The sequence below is a fragment of the Passer montanus genome, unplaced genomic scaffold (assembly GCF_014805655.1).
Source record: "Passer montanus isolate IOZ18808 unplaced genomic scaffold, ASM1480565v1 scaffold20, whole genome shotgun sequence".
Lineage (NCBI taxonomy): Eukaryota > Metazoa > Chordata > Aves > Passeriformes > Passeridae > Passer > Passer montanus.
This window is the reverse complement of record NW_024366592.1, coordinates 10049767-10072497: the sequence shown is the minus strand read 5'-3', so window position 1 is coordinate 10072497 and position 22731 is coordinate 10049767. Positions and strand designations below refer to the sequence as shown.

Here is a 22731-nt window from a genome sequence, read left to right as displayed (position 1 = left end):
GTTTGAACACTAAATCCAAGCCGTGTCCTGAGATCGTGTGAGAATATCAGCCTTCCCCCAGCGATACTTCAGGGGGGCAAAACCCGCTCATGACAGCAAGGGCAGAGCTGAAATTTGGTAAAAAACAAGCTTCAACAGCCTGTTTTGAGTCCCAGCATGTCTCTGAAATAGCAATACGTGAAGTTGAAAGCCACATTAGTTATCATTTGCTTTTAAGAATCAGCGGGTTTTCTGTTGAAATATCTACATGTAGTTTGGCGGAATTTGGTTGTTTTTTTGTTTTGTTGGCGTGAGTAGAGTGTTTGAACACTAAATCAAGCCATGTCCTGAGATCGTGTGAGAATGTCAGCCTTCCCCCAGCAGTATTTCAGGGGGGCAAAACCCGCTCATGTACCCCCACTGCTATCTGAAATTTGGTAAAAAACAAGCTTCAACTTGAGTTCCAGCTCATTTTGAGTTCCAGTATGTCTCTGAAATAGCAATACATGAAGTTGAAAGCCACATTAGTTGCCATTTGCTTTTAAGAATCAGCAGGTTTTCTGTTGAAATATCTACATCTAGTTTGGTGAAATTTGGTTGGGGTTTTTTGGTTTTATTTTTTGGTTTTGGTTTTGGTTTTTTTGGAATTTTTTTTTAATTGTGCAACCCTGGATCGCCTAGCTCTTTTTCTAGAGCCTGCATTTTCCTTTCCCCAAAACACTGTATGTTCCCTTGTTCCTTTTTTTTTTTTTTTTTTTTTTTTTTTTTTTTTTAATTGTGCAGCCCTGGATCACCTAGTTCTTTTTCTAAAGCCTGCATTTTCCTTTCCCCAAAACACTGTACGTTCCCTTGTTCCTCCTCCTTTGAACCCACCGTGAGTAGAGTGTTTGAACACTAAATCAAGCCATGTCCTGAGATCGTGTGAGAATGTCAGCCTTCCCCCAGCAGTATTTCAGGGGGGCAAAACCCGCTCATGGCAGCAGGGGCAGAGCCAGTCGGGGTTTTTCCAAGCTTTAATTGAGCAATTCCCTCATCACCTCTTCACAACCAAACCGAGAGAAGGCGGCTGCAACTCATCTCTCTGCAATCCCTTAGGGCAGCTGGAAAAATCCCAGACAGCAGGAAAACCTCCCAAACCAGCAGCCCTATAACCACGCCCGCCTGAAAGTTTGGTCTTCACAGCACGGACCACTTCGCCTTCAGCATCCTCTATTTCCAGGCTGAAACTTACGTACAGAATGTGTAAACATGGAATTACCTTATATATACCGTGATGCAAAGCATCTGTGAGGGACGGCACATGAGGACAGCGCATATATCTGTACGTTTAAAATGGGTTCGTGCGCTTGTCCACGGGGGGGGCGTGTGTGCCACGGGAACCCGGTGTGCCGGCGGGTGCGACACAAACAGGGGCACCCCCCAACATGGGTTCGTGCGCTTGTCCACACACAAACACACAACACAAACACACACACACACAAACACACAAATACACACACAAACACACGAACACAAACGCACGATCGCGGCCCCGGGAGATCGGCCCCGGGAGATCAGCCCCGGCCGCTCCGGGTGCGACACAAACAGAAACACACACACACAAACACACACACACAAATACACACACAAACACACAACACAAACACACACACACACAAACACACAAATACACACACAAACACACGAACACAAACGCGCGATCGCGGCCCCGGGAGCTCAGCCCCGGCCGCTCCGGCACTGCCCCGGCGGGAGGACGGACGGGGACAGGCGGCGCTTCCCGGAGGCGGCGGCCGCTCCCCGCTGGCGAGGGCTGGGCTGTGCCGGGCTGTGCCGTGCTGTGTCGTGCCGAGCTGGGCTGTGCCGTGCAGGGCAGCCCCGCCGGACCCTTTCCCCCGGCGGGCAGGGCAGGGGTGCGGAATAGCGGCAGGGCCGGAGCAGGGGAGGGGATGGCCGGTCCCCGGGGGCGGGGCGGGCCGGGGGCCGTGCCTGGCACCTGTGCGGCGGGCGGGGCGCGCTGGCCGCCGCTCGGGCCCGGCGCTGCGGGAGCGGCGGAGGCGCAACAGGTCCGCGGAGCCGAGCGCAGCCCGGCCGTGCCCATGGCCGGCCGCGGGCCCGAGCAGGGCTACATCCGCACCGTGCTGGGCCAGCAGATCCTGGGCGAGCTGGACAGCTCCAGCCTGGCGCTGCCCTCCGAGGACCGGCTGAAGCTGTCGGGAGATCGCGCCGGGGAGGAGAAGGCGCTGCGGATCCACCGGCAGGTCCAGCAGACGCTGGCCAGGAAGAGCCGGGGCTCGCTGTACAATGGTGAGTGCCCGCCCCGCGATGCTCTCCGGAGACGGGATGGGAGCTGGGACACGGCCCCGGGATGGGAACAGGGACACGGCCCCGGGATGGGACCCGGGACACGGCCCCGGGATGGGAGCCGGGACACGGCCCCGGGATGGGAGCAGGGACACGGCCCTGGGAAGGGACCAGGGACACGGTTCCGGGAGGAGAGCCGGGACACGGCCCCGGGATGGGAGCAGGGACACGGCCCTGGGAAGGGACCCGGGACACGGCCCCGTGAACGGACCAGGGACACGGCCCCGGGATGGAACCCGGGACACGGTTCCGGGAAGGGACCCCAGCTGGCTCCGTGTCCGCGGCTTCCCAGCCCTGGGGCGTGCGGACTGCTCGGTCAGGAAATCAAACTCGTGGCTCTGTCGCCTCTTCTTTCACTGTTTTCCCACCGCCGCGAGTCGGGAGTTTCTCCCTGCCAGCCCCCGCCGTGACTCGGGGTGCGCCGGGGCCGCTCCAGGCTCTCCGCTGCCCGAGACGGGAACCGAGCTGGAATTCTCCTAATCCAGCAGCCGCTCCATGTGCTTATTTTAATGCCTTTAGTTTTACCCACTGCTCCTGTTTGCGAAGTAAAATAGAAAAAAAAAAATAGTAGCAAAAGTTTTGCCTTGTTCAACCGTGCAATTAAAAAAAAAAAAAAAGTTTGGAAAAGTAAGTCTAGGAAAGGCATGAATGGGAAGCACAGAACGATAATGCTATCGGACATTATTTACCCAGTTCTTTGACATGCGTGCTGCAAATTGACGTCAATCATCCCTCGCTTCCCAGATCTTGTAGCCAGAAGGCCAAACCCGTCAGGAAATCTGCAGCCACACCTTGTGCCACAGGGTGACTGCCAGGTGCTGAGGGTTAAAGGCAAGATACTCGAGGGGTTTAGTCTTAACCACTCAAGAAAACTTTATGTACCATGGAACTTTAATTTTGTTTTTAAAAGGGAAGATATGACTGACTTGCAGACTACATGCCCTGCTGCTCCATTGTCCTTAAGGAAGTTGTCACCTTTCATTTGCTAAAAGCTGTGAGACAAAAGTCCTTATAACCATGCTTCACTCATCTATCTTAAGAGTCAGACAAATATTTTCTTGTTCATTGACTGGCCACGATTTTTAAAAACAGCTCATGGCAAAAATGGACGAAAAATGGACAAAATTTCTGCTCCTAGAAATCAGTTGTACAAATCACATAAACAGGTGTGCAATGTGCTTAGTCCTTGCAAGTCCATGCAAGTCCTTTGTTTGGCTGCTGTAATTTAAATACGGATTCTAAACACTTTTGGGTTGCTTAATTTCTTTTTCTCTCAGCAGAGAAAGCTTTTTAAGAGTAGTTTAAAAGTGATACGGTGTCATGAATCTGAGATCATGTCTCCAAACCATGCATAAAACACTATGAAAACAGAGTTCCCCTGCTCTCAAGACATCCTGGATTCTCTGGAGTACATTAACAGAGCTGACATATTTGGGGATAGTTATCTTCGTTTGCTTTGTTTTTCTAAAGGTCAAGTATTTGATGCCCTTGCATTTCTGAGACACCAAAACTTTTAAACTTCGTGATAAGGAGTGGAAAATGGCATGTCTGTAACTTGTCTTGTTCGTGCAAAAAATTAACTTTTTTTCTTTCAAACATAGTTTTATGGACAAGTTGCTGTACAATTTTTAGTCCCATTGTAAAACTCAGAAAAAAAATGAAAACTGAAATGCATTCCATTAATGTATACATGTGTATAATACATGTATATCTGTCTAGATCTTATATATATACAATGTGAATCATAGCCAGTGTTGCATTTCACATGTTGACTTTCCTGAAAAATATACATAAACTTGCATGTGTGTCCCAATGTGCTTTCTATACAGACTTGCTCAAAAATGGACCATGCTTTCAGAAACATTAGAATTCTGATGTGTAGGGAACTTTTAAAAAATATGCCTTTTTTACATGCAAAAGCATCCCTTTCTGTGAATTACAGCCCTTTTCTGGCTACATTCAAGGTTCTTTCATTGTTTGCAGTTTCAGAGGAGGATTACAAAGATTTAGAGGAAGCAGGAGCAGTCCCCTGTGACATAACTGTCCTGTCTGTAGGAGTATTTCAGACTCTGCTCAGCAAGGTACTTAGTGCATACCGAGCCACAGTGTTCACATGCATGCCTAAAATTAGCCAAGCACATAACCACTGGGTGTGAAAAATCAGTGGCAGGAAAAGTTCTTGCCCAGTGTCATCGGTGCACACCCATTTTCTACTGAAACTATATTTTATTTTCTATAGTATTTTCTACTATACTCTGGCTATACTATGCTCTACTGAAACTTTGAAGCCACAAGAATCAATTTGTCAGCCAACATAATTTCCCTCTACAGTTTCAAATTAGAGGTGTCTGCTTAGCCTTCAGCACTACTTTTATATGGAAATTTTTTTTTCCTCCTACCCCCATACTGTTTGTTATTTCATGCCCTTTTCCCCCTTTTAGAAGGTGTGTTTCTTTCTAATAATAGAAATTCAGTAACCTTCAGATTCGAGGATTCCACCTGCTGCCAAAGGAATGAGGTTACACATGTGCTCAACTCTTTTCAAGATGTTGTCAAGCATTGTTAATAGCTTTTCAAGCAGTTCAACAACAGCTGCAACTTGTCCAGTTTACCCACTGCTGAGCCTTTATAAATTAAAGATTGTGCTGCCCTTAAAAGTTTTGAACAACTAAAGCAGTCATATCAAATTTCTGGATGCTATTTAGGAATGGAAATACAATGGTAGGTAGTTTCACCTTATCAAAGGAAAAGTGGCATTTGGAATCAGAGATTTTAATGACTCGTGTTTTGTTGCACATGCTGTTTTTATTTCATGTACATTTTAGCAAACTTTTAAACTTCATTCTGAGTCCACTTGCCTCTCCTCTTGTTCCTTTTGGGTTTTGATTGGCTCTTTAAGGCATCCTTATCAGATCCTGACTGTAAAAAATGAGGGCAAAATTGAGTAATGTATGACACAAAACCAAGCAAAACCAAATGTCCTGATGAACTGTTTTGTGTGTACTGATTATTTTTCTAAAAAGTTTTATAAACACAGTGTGTTTATTAAAAAAACCCAATCAAACAAAAAGTAAAAGCAGAATTCAATCTTATGTGATTTCCAAATAAACAGCATCAGATATAAGATGATAGAAATCAGAGACTTATTTATTCCTCACATTTAATAATTTTTAAAATTCATAGTATTTTCTTGTAACAGTTGCTTTTAGGGATTCAGGGCACTTTTTGTCCTTAGCTTTCTATTTTGCTGGCATGTTGACTGTTCCATAGTAATTTTCTATCTCGCTGGGATAAGGAAGTAGAAAACACATCTGTATTGACTTTCAATTTTTGTTGGTGTTGTTACATTCCTCTGCTTTCTGAGCCAGGAGAAATCTTTTTCTTAAATTTGAACCCTTGTGTAAATGTCCTAACCAACACAAAATGTTAGAAAAACTCCCCTGGGACCAGGCACGTGCTGGCAGAGTGGTGAAGGAGTACAATCAAAAGGAAGGCTCTTTGATCTGGAGATGAAGGGATTCAGTGATGGTTTTGATATGCCATTATTAAATGTCATCATCTCAGTCCATCCTGAGTGCTGAAGTGTAACAAGGGATGGAAGGGTGCCAGCCCAGGAGTGCTGAGGAGTCCCCTTGGGGAGGTGACCACCCAGGTGCCCTGAGCAGGAGTGGGCAATGAGCACTGGCCAGGGGGCACTCCGGGTGTGTGACAGTCCCTCAGGTCCTATTCCACTGATGTGTACAGGTACAGCCACACTGATGACTGCACTGAGAAGTTCAAAGCCAAAATTTGGCTTTCATGGTATCCATTCAAACACGAAAGTGCTGAAGAAGACTCACATCAGAGAGTTATCCCTGTCCGTGATTTAAGGGGGATTTGACACACCCAGCTCCTTAGTGGAGATAATTGGCTTTTTCATCTACCAGATATCTTAGGGATGCCTCTTGTCATTGTTGTTTCTGAAAGCAAAGCAAACATTGGGGTGGTCTGTCTGCAGCCATAGGCAGTGATTGCTGGGGAGAAATTTCCAAGGCTTTGGGAGGTGTTGGGCTTGTCACCTCCAGGGGAGCAAGGGGCCTTGAGAAGAGTCTCTGGAGACAGATGGGATTTCCACTCAGTCATCTGTACAGCCTGCTGCCTCCTGACACTGGAATTATTTTTTCTGGTCTCAGAATTTTCTTGTAACTGTTGCAATATCAGGTGACTTCTTCACAGCTTTTATTTTAGGTGTGGAGAGGAGCAGAGGGGCTCAGTTTGCCTCCTCCACTGACCACATCCAAGGTGTTCCTCGGCTGGTTTAGTTCATACTGACAGCAGAGAGGGAACTGATAAGCAGTTCCACTCAGTTGCCCACACATGGGTGTCTGATGCTGACTGAGATGCCTGAGTTGTCCAAAATACCCTTATGGGTTGACAGACATGATGCAGGGCCTGCAGCAAACCCATTTTTTCCTGACTGGCTGCTGGAAATCAAGTGTGGTGTCCTATGGCCTCTCAAATAGTGTTGGTCCCCTGTGGATGAGTAACTGGATCGTGTGCTTATTTCCTGAGGAGAGAGTTTTTGTGAGACTTAAAACACTGAGAACCACAGTCAGAGACTATTAGTCCTAAGAGTAAAAAAAGAATATAATATAAATTTTAAAAATAATAACTCTTGGCTTTTTAAAATCAAACAACAAAACATTGCACTGAGTGTGTAAGGTTTTTGTAGTACAGTGAAAATAAACTGAGGGAAACCTCACTGGCACAGGCAAATTTTGGTGAGGTCGCCTATTCTGCATCTATAATTTGGAAAGGCACAGCACTTCAGTTCCCACTTTTTCCTTTACCACACTGACTTTTGGCACAAGTAACCAGCACACAGTAAAAACCATGCCTTTTATGTCTGCCTGATAAATCTGCAGGTAAAAGGCCAGCAAAGTAATTTACTGATGTGATAAGAGCAAGCAAGACATAACTGCAAAGTGAAATTCTATAGGTTGACAAATACTGTGTTTGTCTCTGCAAGAGAAAAAAATTTACTGATGGATAATTTCACAAGGTAGAAAAAAGGGAATGCTTGAAAGATAACTGCATGGTACAATTTTTGATTTACTGTGTTTTGTTTTTCTAGGAGGGAAGTATTAGATATGTAGTTTATCCTCAGCCACTTAAGGGACAGTCTTGTTATTTTTAACTTGTCCTCTTTTTTGTATTTTTATTTTTAATAAATACAAGCTTAGAGTTATCTAAAATATACAAAAGTTACTTGCTGAAAGGGCTTTTATGCCCTAAGGACATAACTGAGAACACTTTCTCACTAAGTACAGTAAACAGGAAAAAAAATACAAACTGTAAAGAAACAGAAATTTATGGGTATTTATATTTCATTATTTATTGTATGAAAGTCCTTCAATATGCAGCAATGAAGAAAGTGAATCTTTAAAAAGCCAGCCCTTAGCTGAGATGGACTCTTACTGGGCACCTGAAATAGTACATTGCTATGGGAATTATATGACACAAGTGAGACATCCATATAAATCTGTCAATTTGGGATTTTGGTGCACATTTCTGTGAATTTTTTGCAGTATAAGAGAACAATTTACTCCTGCCTCTTTCTCATGTGCTCAGGTAACCCTTGGGCTATGGTAACCTTGTAATGTCAGGAAGGAATTATTACAATCCAAATCATGAGTTTGACCAAGCTGCACCATTCCACTCCCATGACAAAAAGTAACTGTGAATGTGTCCTAACAAATCACCTAATACATGTTTAAATCTGCCACAATGAGAGAATTGGAAAGTATGATTATACAAGCAAAATAATTGCAACTTATGTTTGAATTAGGCCTCAAATTATCACATTCTGCCATTATATTTTATTGCATTTTACTGTATTACGGGATACACAAATTTGATCTTCAGCAGTTTGGGCAAGTCAGCATTCTTTAGATTTCTTCTCTGTAGTGTCTCAGGTAATATTTGCTGTTTTGGAAATTGATGGCCAGTTAGCTTCTTTATTGACCAGTATTACCTGTTCAGCCTAGTAGGCTCATTTATGGCTGATTTGAGGTCTTGCTTTCAACTTCTATTTCACCTCTTTAAACCTGTGTTAATTACATTCCTGTGTGCAGATTCTTATAGTAACATGGGAATCTCATAAATAATTATTTCATTAATATCTGTTGCTTTAAAAAGTTTCATTAATAGAAGCACTCACTCTTTGAAAATGAAAAGAGTGAAAAAAAGGAACAGCCTGAAGGTTTTGTGGGCCTCTTTGGGGTTTTACTGGAAGAAATAATCACAATGTGCTGCTCTATTTTCAGAGCTGGGTCATGGAAAACAAAAGAGAGCAGATAACCAAATAAGATGTGGATCTTTGATATTATTTGTAGGATTGGTGTACCTTTCAGGTGCAGATTTGATGTGCCTGTGCACAACCCAACTTTACAGCACCATGAGCCGTGGAGTTTGTTCACAGACTCTTTGTGCTGCTTGGGTGGAGCACTGAGAAGAGTGAAGCATTATTTGCTCCAATACACTGCCATTAAATTAGCACCTGAGGGAGAAGAAAAAGCAGCAGCTGAGGCAGACAGACAGCTGTGAAATAGAGTGTGTGCTGAAATACTCAGTGTGTGCAGTTTGTTTACAAGCAGTTTACAAACTGTTTATGTGGTGAAATCTGCACCTCTAGCATGCACAGTAACAGACACGGACACCAATCTAAATAAAGAGTGTGTGCTGAAATACTCAGTGTGTGCAGTTTGTTTACAAGCAGTTTACAAACTGTTTACATAGTGAAATCTGCACCTCTAGTATGCACAGTAACAGACATAGACACCAACCTGTGTTTCTCAGCTCCAATCTACAGCTGCAATTTTTTCATCCCTTGAGTACTTTGCATGTCATTGTCAGCCAGGGTAAACCATGCATTTATATATTTGCATGTTCATTCAGAGTGGTTACAGTGAAAAATAAGTGTTCTTAGTTCGGTGATACTGTTTCTCAGGACTTAATCAGTTCGTTATCTGGCATATTTAAAATATCAGCTTGCTTTGTTAAAACAATTTTCATAGCTGCAGGAGTCACTGGACTCCTAAAAGCTAAAAATAACTCTTAAGCAAAGTACATAGGGAACTGGAAAAAAAATGGCTTGTATCCTCAGGAAAATGCAAATATCCCTCCATCATTTCCCTGTTCAATTTTCAGCTTACATAAATGTCAGTGCTGACTGCTACCAGTGTTATGTACCATCCTTTATAAGAATGCCGTGTTTTGGTGAGACCTTACTGATGTTAATCTTTGGTTCCAGGCAGCCTGCACCGTGCATCCAGTGTACCAGAGCGTGTCTATAACATGGGGATCACTGAGAATGATTTTGCACCAAGGTCTCCCTACAGTTTCTCATATTACCAGGCAAACCAGGTGAGGAAAGCAAGACAATGAGTAGAAATAAAAATAGTATCACACACATAGCTTATTCATTTTGTTGCCACAAATGATAACATTTAGATGGTGTTACAAGGTTTGTTTGCTTGTTCATTTTCTTCTTAAAACCTGATTTTTAGAAAATGAGGGTTTTACAATGAAATCTCTTTGTGTTCTCTCTTCCTTCCAATGACTTCAGAGCCCAGTAGCCAAATTCAAGCCAATCACACAGATGGGCTGTTTGCAGTGCTGTTGGGTTTGTGAGAATTGGCATCAGGGTAGAAAATGAAAAATCATATTTACACTCCACTGAGGCAAAGGCTGTGACAAGTCAGATCATCATCCCTCCCTCCAGACAGCAGCTCAGCCGGCACATCTGTACCTCAGGGTGGCCAGAGGCCAGGCTGCCCAGGCAAACAGAATTAAGCATCCAAAACCAAAGCAAAACAGATTGCTTTAGCTTCACAAATACTTTAGTTTTCAGAATGTAGAGTGGTTCCTTATATTTTTAAATACTCCTATTGTAACCTGTTTTATCATTATAAGAATTCCAGCAGTACAGTCCTTGCAATACAATGCTGTTTCTAAACCATCTAATCATAAATTCTCTTGTAATTTTGACCAGTTTTGGTTGGGGTCATGGCCTGAATGCCGAGATAAATAATTGGTTTTCTGCAGGGTTTTTGACACAGCTCATAATTGGTTTTGGACCTATTTGAAGGAGCGACTGGGAAATTATCACAGCTTGGTAGCAATGCTCCTGCACAATCAGTTTAGTAAACTGAAAGCATTTTGGCTTGAGAACAAGAACATTTATTTGGTAAATAACTATGCATGAAGGGGGCAATTCTTTCCTAATTTTAGACTACTCGAGAATGGCTTTTTGTCATTAAAAGCAATAGTCCAGCTTTTGAGCAGTCAGTGAAGCAGCTCTAACTCTGTATAGGGAGAGACAGAAGCATTTACCTAAACGCATTTCATTCTCTGTCCTCCCACCCTCTATTCTCACCTGTCCTGCAGTCCATAACATTTGACCTGAATTCATTCCTTCTATAAGGCAGCCACAAGAGGAAAAGTGGAGGTGACATAGGAATCACAAGAAAATAATACAGTTTACCAGGCAGGGGGTGGGGAGAAAAGAGAAAAAAGTGTAAAAGCTGGGAAAAGCTACAAGGTCTAGTACTTCACAAAAAATGTTAATTATCCCCAAACAACAGGTAAAGATATCCTTGCATAACTTCTGTAGAATAAACAGATATATCCAATGATCTTTGCCTGAGCCTGCTAGTTTCTATAACCTTTACTCCTTTTGTGAGTCAACTATCACCCTCAGGATCTCCTCAATAGTGAAATTAAGGGAATTCAGTCTGGCATCTATCTGCTGAGCACTGTTTCTTCACTTAAAAGCTTGTCAAAACTTCTCCATTTACCTTAAAAAATGTCTTTAATATTTCTAAACTTTAACACACTGTGGAGATATGGAGTTTTCTCTTATGGTTGTATGCCCCTATGCTTACTGATTTTTTTAAAAATTGGTCCATGACTCCTCTATTTCAAGGCCAGGTAGTGTCCCAAGTGGATTTATTTCTGGAAGGTTTTGAATGGAGTATGCAGTCCAATACAGAGTACAAGAAAAAAGTGTAAAAATCAAGAGGCCTCAAACAGTACCTAAAACTAAGAATCTTGAACATAGATAGTCAACAAAGAAAGGTTGACTGCAGTGGATTTGTTTGGTTTAGAAAAGACAAAATTGCAAAGCCAGATTATGATCTAATGCAGTCTCTCCCCATTAGGTATAGGAAGAAAAAACAACCTAAAATTGCAACTGTAGAATTAGGGAAGTCATTGAGCTTGTGAAATAGTAATTTTAATTTTATTGGAATGTTATACAGTCTCCTTAATTTTTAAGAGGCTAAACAAACAGAGAAGGGACTATCTCTTTTTACTAGATCCTACCACAAATGAACTCAAGTGCTAAATAACTTTATATTAATAAGGTTATTATCAATATCAAAACACTTCAGTATAAAAATTTTTGTATCTGATTAATTTTCTTCTATTAGACAGCCTTGAATTTAGCTCTAGTAGCAGATGTTGGTGTTAATCCCCAAGGAATTGCAACAGAAGAATCTCCATTATTAATCATTCTGTTCATTACCTGGCTTAATTGGCTTATCCAACTGTTTTGAGTTCATGACAGAAGACAGGATGCTTAGCCTTTGTCTCCTGATGTTTAGACTGTACTTCTTCTTGCCTTCATGAGGGAGGTACCAAGAAGTGTGGCAGAATCCCATTTGATGCACAATTTTGGCAACGTTCACGTATTTTTTTGTGATTCTGAGAGCAGACTGTAGAATTTGTTCCTTTACTTCGTTTGGTTTGGTTTCTCTTGGTTTGGTTTCTCTGCTGCTGTCACCTTACTGTGTCTCCTGTTGTTTCGTGCCCCCTGGAGCAGGTTGCCTCCCCATCCTCTTACACCAATGGCTGGGGGACAAGGATTGCTTACAGGACGATGGAAGAGAGGGCTCAGAGGCAGCCTCTGAAGAGACTGGAGGTTTCTCCCCAGCGAAATCCAGAAAGGCTGGCGTACGTGCCCAACGATTTTCACTACGACGGAGGGATTTCAGCTGGGTTCTCCGTGAGGCACGGAGATGGCCTGAGATCCAGCGGGACTGTGCCGCCGAGATACGCTCGCTCCGAGATCGTCGGGTACACCCTGCGCGACTCCGTGCACAGGGGACGCTCCTTCAAGAGGCAGTCGCACACGGGGGCTGCCAGCGATGCTCTCCTTGACGGTGCCTACCCCAGCCCCGCTGTCCCTCTGTACCACCAGCCTGGCAACAGCCGCAGCATGAGCAACCTTCTGGAGAAGGAAAACTACCTGGCCTCGGAGAGCGCCATGGGACAAGTGAGGTCCCCGACCGCGTCCCGCTTGTCTCAGAACAGGCAGTCTGTGAGGTCCAGCTTCTACCAAACCGCCTTCAGAAACACCCAGAGCAGGAGGGAGGCGTCCCAGCCAGCTTCCATAGCCAGTGTCACTGCAGAAACGGATGGGAAGAGGATGCCAGTGACAGCTGCTGTGGCTGCAGCTGGGAGAAATGGTTTCCTGCAGAGCGAGCAAGCGACCCTCAATGGATCTCAGCTGGGGTAAGCACAGTGCAGGAGCTGCTTTGGCTCTGGGCTCTCACAGCTGACAAGAACATGCTTGTTAGAAAGTAAACTCATAGCCTTTGGTTCAACAGCCAGCACCATGCATGAAATATCAGTGCAGAGAAGGCAGAAAGTAGATTGGCTTTTAAAAAGCCACATCCAGTGCAACGGAGGAAAGGGGAGAAAAAATGTATGTGTATGTACAGTGCAAGATATACACCTTCTGCTGAAGTTTGGGACCCCCTTTTGCCAAGAGTTAACTTTATCAAGAAACATGAAACAGTCACTGAGTACTTTACAACCTAAGTCACAATACACAAAATTGTATTGCCAAATATTCTGCTCACAAAAGCCCATACTCTTATCAGTGCTGGTTCTCACGGGAACAGGTCAGAAAAGTACCAGTGGGACAGCTTCTGGCACAATGACAATTTCCAGTTAAAAATCCTCCATGGTTTCAAGGACACCTCTTAGGTTTTTGTAAACTTCAGGTAAAACACGGGCAGAATTTTTGCTTAGCTCTGTAGCACCATCCCTCCCTAGAACAAACACAAACTGCTCTGAATCCCAAGACCCCAGAGCTTCCCAATACCATGAGATCCTACATGCTCTGAGGGAGTTATCTTAATTTGAAACTCTGTTAGGTACATGCCAAAAAGTCCCAAATCTGCCCCTAGACTTCATGAAAATTGTTTAAAATAGTGGAAAGGGTTGTTTGGATTTTTTCCCAAAATTACTTCCCCCACAAAAATTCCTTCCCAGACAAGATTTCAGAATGTTTTAAATCTGTTCCATTTTCAAAAGAGAAATCTCATTATTTCTGAATTTCCCCTCAGGAGTGAATATCTTTTCATTTTAGAATAATTCTGAGTGTTTCTAGAGCTGTTACTTTTCAGTGGACAGAACAAGCCACTTGGTATACAGGAGAAGGTTGCATGTTGATTCTGGTTTTTGCTGTTGTTTCACAATTCAAATAACCATCCTAAAATTTCTGTTTAAGTTAATTGTAGTGTAATTTACAACAGTATTATTAAGAAATGGCATTTTTTCCCCATAACTGTGTAGCTGTTAAGTTCATTTTTCTGAAGACCTATCTTTTCTCTTTTTCTGAGTTTCTTGCTTTGTGAGAAAAGGCATCACCTGATATCACTGCTATGTGCAGATCAGGTATTTTTTGTTGTCAACTATATGTTGTATGTTATGATTATATTTGCAAACATATATGGTATTATGCTTACTTCTGCTCTTAATAGAAATTTTCATCTCTGGGTGATGTAGGACTTAGGAGATCTGACATTAAATACGTTTACTTATAAGTGTACAGGCTTATAAATAGTAATGGAGTAGTAATACTGAAAATAGATGCCTGGCTTTGTTTTTCAGTAGGGAGGACTTTGTTTTTCAGTAAGACAATTTACAAACATGTATCCCTTTGATTTAATAATCTGCTAAACTTTTGGCACATTCTGGAATGCATTTCTGAGCCACAACCAACAATTTTTATCTTGAATTACATGTAGGAGCAATTTTGGCTTTTCTTTTGCAGGTGCAGACACTGGAGTCTGGTTGTCTGTCTGTACAAGCATCAACCAAAATATTTTAATACCTTCAGATGTAAAAATCAATCTTGAATCCTTGCAGAAGTGGCTTTAATGTGACCATGTTAACTCAGATGGCAGATTTGTGATCTGCTGGAAATCTTTGTGATGGCATAATTCCTTAAGTGCCAGTTTTTAGGTTCAATGTTTGCCAGAAGTTCTCTCAGTTCAAGGAATTTGCAGGCACTCTCAGTTTTCTTGTTATTTCTCATTCTCTTATTTGAAGGTTGCATTTATCTGACATATTGCTACCTTACTTGTTGCTCCCTTAGTAATTTAAAGGGGAGAAAAAAGATAAGCTTGTTGTTGTAATAATTTAATTTTTCCAGAAACCTGTGCCTTTTTTTAATGCAGGCCACAATTTAAGTCTTTCCAAGTGAATTAAGAGAATGTAAAATAGTTGTGTAAGTTTAAAGCTGTATACAGCATTGGAAACGTATCACAAATGCATTTTCAAACTTCCTGTAAAAGAATTAGTTCATGCTATGAAAGCAAAGTACGAAAAAATCAAAGTACAGAGATGCTATCTCTGTATCTTCTGGTGAAGTGAATCAGTTAAGAGCATCCTAATGATTAAGAGCTTAGAAAAGAGAGAGGTTCAACCTGAAGCTGTCTGAGAAATGGCTGCTTGCAAAATCTGACCTTTAAATGTGCTGAAAGCTACCAGAAAATGTATTTGTCTCAAAACTGGTATACTTTGGCAATTAAGCTGAAGTCAGAATCTGTCAAATCATTGTTCTGTTGAACAGCCTCTGCCTGGCTGACCATTTGCTTGGTGTCTCTTCATGTGTCAGTCAGCCACAGAGCTAATTAAGTTTGCCTGTAAATACTTCAAGGGTGGGAATGGAATCTTTGCATCAAATTCTATTTATTTTGACAAGAGTTAGGGTGCTGCAGCTTTATGAATACCATTGAGGGTCAGAGATGGTACTGCATCCCTTACTGCTGCCAGATAAAATGTTAGGGAATGTTATTTTTATCCAGTGGAGAGCAATCCAAGTATGGCAGTGCACAACAGGACAGAAATCCTCTGCCTGCTGCGTGAAGGGGGAACTGGGACTGGGGAGCTGCTGTCACTCTCAGGGCAGAGCTACACCCCAGCACCTAGAAATGCCCTGTCTGCCTGTCCATGTGTCCATCTCAGCCTGGCAGTGGCTCCTGGTGGACTTTTACTCCTCTGGGACACCCTGAGGTTGAGTTGCCACATAAATTCCCTGGTGTGCCCTGAGGGATCAGCTCATGCTTGACCTTGGGAAGCCCGTGGTTCTCTTCCTCTCCAGCCACTGGTCAGTGAAATGCCACGATTTAGTACATGGGGGATGTCTGCTGCTCACAGAAGGTGACTGAACTTGGTCACAATGCTCCAAAATTATTGCTGTGTCCAACAGGTCGACGTGGTCACATATGTAGGTTTGTAACCTGGTCTCAAAACTTTCACTGATTTAAGACATGTAACTAAAACCAAAGTTTGAAAAGCCTGTTTTTCAGTTCCACTACAGAGTAAAAAGAACAAATATCATCTGGCTAATTTTCCATGTTCCACTTTTCTGAGCATTGTTAAATATTATTTAATATTTCTGCTTAGTTTAAAGAAAAAAAAAATTAAAGTTTAAACTTTAATTAATCTAACTTCCCAGGTGCTAATTTTAATGTAAAAGGCAATTGAGCTAAAATGTCTAACTACAGATTCATTTACTAAGATGATTATCAAGTAAACCATTCTGATTCTGGTAGATCTGCAGTAGGGAATTACTGCCAGTTACTGCTTGTTCACTGTGGTCACAGACTGCCCTCTCATCCCTTTCTGGCTGGTGGCACATCTGCTACTACAAAATGATCTGGATTAAAAAAAAAAAAAAAAAGAATGCTCACATTCTTGTCAACTGTGCAGCATATTTGAAACCAAAAGTAAATAAAAAGTCTGGGGAGCATAACCACCTGTCCCAGAGCTAATGCACTTGATTGTGCCATTAATTGGCTTATGTTCCATTTACTGGGGAAAAAATGTGTTTGGTGACCTCTCTTTCCATTTTTTTATATGGTTATCTAACACAATCACCATTTAAGCAAACATGTTGGAAGTTGAAAGGGAAGTGGTGACACATATTTTTGATATTCTCTACCACAGAATCTCTACATACTCAGTTTAATGAGTGGTATTCTTATTTTTCCCACCTGAAAAATAGCTTTGCCCATCTATTTCAAACAAGAACAACTTTCTTCTTTGAAAAAATGAGGTTCTGAACCTGCACAGATGTAGTCTGGGAGCTAAGACACTGATGAAAGGCATAAGGACAAATAAAAAAAACAATCCTTAAGAACAACTTTCTTCTTTGAAAAAATGAGGTTCTGAACCCTGCATAGATGTAGTCTGGGAGCTAAGACACTGATAAAAGGCATAAGGACAAATAAAAAAACCAATCCTCGCACTATTGAGGAAAACATCAGAGTATCTTCATGGCCAGTAATAGTCACTCTGACATGGTTATGGCCTTCTTTTGATCCTCATCCACTTCTTCATCCTTCCTTTCACATTCTTCATTCACCCACTGGTTGGAAACACTGATACAAACGTCTACTGATAGTTCCATTTTGTTATTATAACTTAAAGCATGACTTGCTTTCTCCAGAACCACACTTCTATTTCTGACTTTCTCTTCCTCCTGAATGTCAGTATCTCTTAAAGCCATTATGATATTTCTGCTACTGGAAAGGGGAAAAAATTTCCAATAAAAGCTAGAGTTACATGAAAAACACAAAAATCCTAGTTTTACAAGACTGATAATTTTTCTGTAGTCTTTCTTCACTAGATCTCTCTGTCTATACTTTTAAGGAGCCCAGAAGTGGAGATGACCCTGGAGCGTGCAGTGAACATTCTGAAGAGTGAAAACACACAGTCCACCCCCAGGATCCTTGCTGCAGTGACTTTCATACAGCATGAGTGCTTCCAAAAAGCAGATGCCAGGAGAAAAGTAAGTAATTATTCTTTTGTCAGCTACAATCAGGCAGAGAAAACAATATTCTATACTTTGTAGCACTATGTGCCAACATGAAAAGAAAGAAGGCAGTCTGAGTAATCTTATAGGATACTGGTGTTAGATATTTTCTTTAAAATGCATCTAAGTGTTTTGCTGCAGATTGTTTTGAACCCACTCGTTGCATACCCACTCAGTTTGCCCTTTTTCAGCTGAACAAACTTAATTCTTTCAGCCTTTACAAATCATGGAGTCTGAACTTTTTGTCAATATAGTTGTTCCTGTCTCCTATTTTTGACTCACATGCAGAAATATCCCAAAAACCAAAATTCTGAGTATAGTGCAAACTTATCCAAGCTTCAGGGTTTGTTAGGACTGTACAAATGTGTTAAAAAAGTACATGGATTAGCAAAAATGTTAAGGGCTCATTGGAACTGTGCATATGCATTAGTACATTGTTTAGATTTACCAAATTTTCAATGTTTGAAATTTTCTCTTACAAGAAACTTAAGTCTCTTAGAAGTTTTTTGAAAGGGTCTAATAAAAATATTCTCTTTTCCTTTTCTTTAAATGTCACTACTGAAAACAAATATGTCTCCTGCTTAACAGTTCTGTACAATAAAGTGTAAGGTGATTTTTTATTTTAACCATTAAAAGACATTATTACACCTGCTTTGGTTTGTAATATGCTCAGTAATCCCAGCCTTACTTCCAAAATTATGTGCATGCAGTCCAGTTCAGTGACAGCCAAACATCTCTCTGTCCTTCTTACTTGCTTTAGGGTATGTCAGAGTCAGTTTTGGGAGAAAATAACAGTACAGGTGTCAACCTTAACTTCAAAGTGAGGACAGAGCTTCAGAATTGGATGTTTGAAAGTGGGTTATTGCACAGACCTCTCTCAGGCAGCTTCCCAGGAAAACAGTGGCTGAGTAGTGTTCAGGTTGGAGCAGTCAGCCTGAGGCTGCCTTACATTTTCCTGTCCATCCCACATATCCTGTAACGAGTTGTTCTGTTTGGTACCCATCAGACTTGTTCACGTTGGCATGGTCTTGTGTCCCCCTTTTAGCCTTTCAGCCTGCATTCTTTGTCTATTTTTCTCTGATATTTGAGAGTTTGTGGGTCTAGTGGTTTTTCTGTTTCTGTGAACTTCTCAGTATTTTGGTGAGTTTTATCTACTAATGAAAATTTAGAAGGACCAGTCAATAGCTGTTGTAAATTCTCAGCAAATTAGGTTGAAATAGCACTCCTTTTACAAGAACTATAAATGCCTTAAAATTAGTGACAGAAAGTCTGCAGAAATACTTTAAAAACCAAACTACAGGTGTCAAAAGGGCTGATCAACTGCAATAAACAGGATTATGTGCCTTCAGCATGCTCTATGCACCACTGCCCTCACCATGCACATTCCTGTGTTCCACTCTGCTGGCATTTAGGTGAGTCCTGAGTGATTGCAGAGGGAATCAGCTCAGCAGAGCAGGATAAAGAAACTGTGCCTTTTGTACAGGTGGATGAGAGGAGAAGCTGCCAGGCTGTGTAGTTTACTCCATGACGGACAAAAGGCTTTGTTGCATTCCATTTCTTCGTGTTGCCAACACCTGCTGGTTGTATTGAGTCCTTTTTATCATTAAACTCTGGACTGTTTAAGACGCTTATATCAGATTTCTGAGTCTTTCATGTGCTGTTGATTCTGCACAAGGGTGAGTTTGTCCACAAAACCATATGGCATTTTGGGATGCTGGAGGAGACTGTTGGCAATGGTACATTAATGTAAGGTACTTTCCATAGCAAATTCATTCCTGAGTCAGCTCAGGCTTGCTTGTGTCATATCACAGTTTGTATGGGATTCTTCATTTACCACAACAAACTCTTTGTTTCCATACAGCTACTGTAAAATAACATATTTTAAGTCCTTCATTCATTTGGGGCCTAAAGCTCATTTTCTGAAGATTTAAACACTGAAAAGCAGTCTGTGCTAAATGTGGGTAGTTCAGTAGATAGCTGGCTAACAATGCTTAATGCTCTACATTTTGATGCTTGCTTTTACTATTCTTCCTCTGTGTGGCATAGTTAAGAAGTATTAGTAATAATGTATTGGGTATTAATACACTTTCAATACATGCATTGGGAAGAACACTGTGTTTTCATCAGGCTTGTTGCTGAGGAAAAAAAAAATCTGTTTATAAATGTTCCAGAATTAAATCTCAAATATTCATTTCACCAACATGGAAGCTAAAAAGCAGAGTGATTAAATGTCTTGTCAGAGAGTACAAATCTGGGCAAAGCTGGGAGAGATTTAGTATCATTCTCTGATATTAATTATGAAAACATGTTGCCTCTCCTTGTTGTGGATTTTAAGTATTAGTCATAGAAAAGCCCAGAGGTTAATAGTCATGCCCAAATGATTAATGATCTGTGCTTCAAGTCTCTCAAATAGGAGCAAATGAAAGGAGTCCCTATAACTAAACCTTTGCTGGAGCAGGGGGAAAGGGGAGTTTGTCATTTACAGCATCTGACAATTCTCTGCTGTGCTCTGTTTTCCTCACAGGTTTTCTCACTTGGTGGTATCCCCAGACTTCTACAGCTGCTTGAGGTTCAGAATGAGGACATTCAGCGGGCAGCGTGTGGTGCTCTGAGAAACTTGGTGTTTGAGGACAATGACAACAAACTGGAAGTGTCAGAGCAGAAAGGGATCCCACTCCTGCTCCGCCTGCTCCGCCACTCCAGGGACATAGAGACTAAGAAGCAAATCACAGGTAGTGCTTTCTCTGCAGTCAAGCGTGAAGTGCTTTAAGTAGAGCAAAAGCTTTCAGGGAGAGGTACACGATTGTTTAGTGACTAAATACGAAAACATTGTCACCTACTCTAAGCAATTCCTGGAAGGTAAAATTCCAAGGTCCTTACTCAAGACCAGTCTTTCAGTCAATAACAAGAGATTGGAGACTGCAACTTCCCCTCTTAAAGCTTCTTCAGAGATGAAGTGAGTGTGCTTGCAGGAAGCTTTAAATCCTTGATATTCCAGAAAAGAAAGTCAGGCTCCCTGGGACCATAATTAATGCCTGCTACTATACAGCAGCTCAGCTACTGGAAGTTCCTTGTTGAAGCCTTTCACCCAGATTTGTCCTGTGCTAAGGACAGAAAGTTCTTGTTCTATTCCCCACCAAGCCCACTGCCCCAGATTCCTGCTTCATCCCTGAGTCCCATGTGTCCCTAGTGTGTCTCTTGGAATTCCACTGCTTGTGACCCACATTCTTTCTAATTAGCATGCAAAGGAAGAGCAGGCTTATATTTTATAAATGGAAAACATGAATAAATGGATGGGGATTTATTTCAAGTGTTTTTAAAGACGCCAGGAACAAAATGTATTAAGAGAACAGTACGTGAAAAGATACTGAAATTGTCAAGCAGCCCTGTCCTGAAGCAAAGACATGTTGAGACTTTCTGTATTTCTGCATTCTTTAAAGTATTTGAAATACTCTGCTCCCTAAGCTTGAGAACAAAGCTTTGTATTGTTGGCTTTTTTTTAGCTCAGTTCTTCAGCTCTGCAACGTTAAAATGTTTTTAAGTTTTTTACACTCATTGGTTGCAGAATTGGGTCACATAGTAATTTACTGTATAGTGCCTCAACTCTCTGTGCTGTTATAGACCAGTGAGGGAAGCAGTGAGAGTGGTGGCAGAGTGGCCAGAAAGCCAATGCTCTTTCCTTGCTAGCAGTTCCATGATTTTTGACAAAAACATTGAATGTGTGAATAATTCACATGTATATTGTGAATATTACTGTCTTTCCCTTCACCAGTGTGGAAATGGATAAAGGAACATCTTCTTTCAGCAATTACTGCTGCCACTGAATGTGAATATTTACTCACAAAACAAAGAAGACACCAAAAATATTTATGCCAAGCAGAATGATGTAGCTTGTGTAAAGCAAAATATTATCATGTGCTTTCATGCCTATCAGTTGCTAAGGACAACTTTAAAAATACGTCAAGAGAGAAGTGTTTCTTACTTTGTTCAAGACCAGATGTGCAGCCAGGAGGAAGTGCACTGGGTACCTTAATGAAACCAGGGCATACTTTTTGCCACCACTTGAACAGTTCTTCCAGCTCCCTAGCAAGCTGCAAGGAGCCTACAAGAGCAAAGGGCAGTCTGGATGAATGAATTTCACCTCTTGCATTCCTTTGACTTCATACAGTACTAGTGGAATATCATATCTATGCACGCAACCTCTCTGAAGTGTGCACTTCCAGGAAAAGGTAACTTGGTCTTTCACCAGTCAGCACCAGAAGTCCATTTGTCTTTCCTCATCATGCGTATGATTTACCTGTTTTGACTGTAAATTAGGGACTTCCAAATGTATGGCATCATATTCAGCTAAATGTCTTTGCCCATAAAAGATTAGTAAAATCATCTTGATACCTGATAATACCTCATTGAACTGTAGTGAAAAACTCCTGGCCAAGGATTGAAAGCATGCAATAGATAATAAAGATGCCTAAGCTCAGCAGAGGAAAGTTTTTTGTTTCTGCTGCTGTGTGGGAAGCATGGTACCAAAGCACTCCACCTGACAAAAGTATATGAAATAAGGAAGTTGTAGGAGAAAAGGAAATTAAAACTCTGAGATGGAAGTTTTCTGATACTGTACTTCATTACCTGTCAGACATACAGTACTGGTGCACTTGAGATAAGTAAATCTCAGCCTCAGAAGCTTATCTTTAAAGGTCACTGGTTTATGAGGACCATCAGTGTTAATACAGACAAGCACTTGCCTAACATTAATCTATATTTTATCATGTTCTCAAAGAATACTTGGATGGCCTATATTTTCTTCAGGACCCAGGCTTAGGAATACAGAGTGAGCCACTGTGCCTTGTATTGTGCTGTGAAAAGACTGAGAGCAACCAAAGTGTGTGGAGATAAATGCTGATTACAGCATGTGCCTCACAGTCTGTGAACACACAAAAACCACCAAAGCACTGCCCCACCAAAGCAGCTTCGTGCTGATGACAGGGGTTTGAAAGCTGCTGTGGGCCAGCCTGCCTAATGCCCCCCTGCAGAAAAGAGCTGCCCAGTTTATCTGCAATTTCTGTGCTCATATGATCTCTTCACAGGGGGAGTCAGACCTGCCTAAGATCACTGAATTTGACTGAATTTGGTAGCTTCACAAAATTATAGGTACAGATAAAGTAAACAGAGGCTCTGTCCTTTCTTTGGCATACAAGCTACTTAGAAATCTCTTAGGAAAGAAGTGAGGTTCCTCCTGAATT

At 41.8% G+C, this 22731-nt stretch overlaps 1 protein-coding gene across 2 annotated transcripts in view; it reads left to right on the top strand.

Annotated features, from left to right (window-relative positions):
* The first annotated feature begins 1961 nt into the window (after window positions 1-1961).
* The window catches only part of PKP2 (plakophilin 2), a 42239-nt gene continuing 21469 nt past the window's right edge, over window positions 1962-22731 (top strand). The window contains exons 1-5 of one of the 2 annotated variants that reach the window (XM_039708306.1): window positions 1962-2283; window positions 9632-9744; window positions 12203-12894; window positions 17329-17467; window positions 20016-20223. In XM_039708306.1, coding sequence (XP_039564240.1) covers window positions 2076-2283; window positions 9632-9744; window positions 12203-12894; window positions 17329-17467; window positions 20016-20223 — 1360 coding nt within the window. In that variant the 5' untranslated portion in view covers window positions 1962-2075. The remainder of the gene's footprint in view (window positions 2284-9631; window positions 9745-12202; window positions 12895-17328; window positions 17468-20015; window positions 20224-22731) is intronic. The other variant, XM_039708307.1, reaches the window with a different exon arrangement.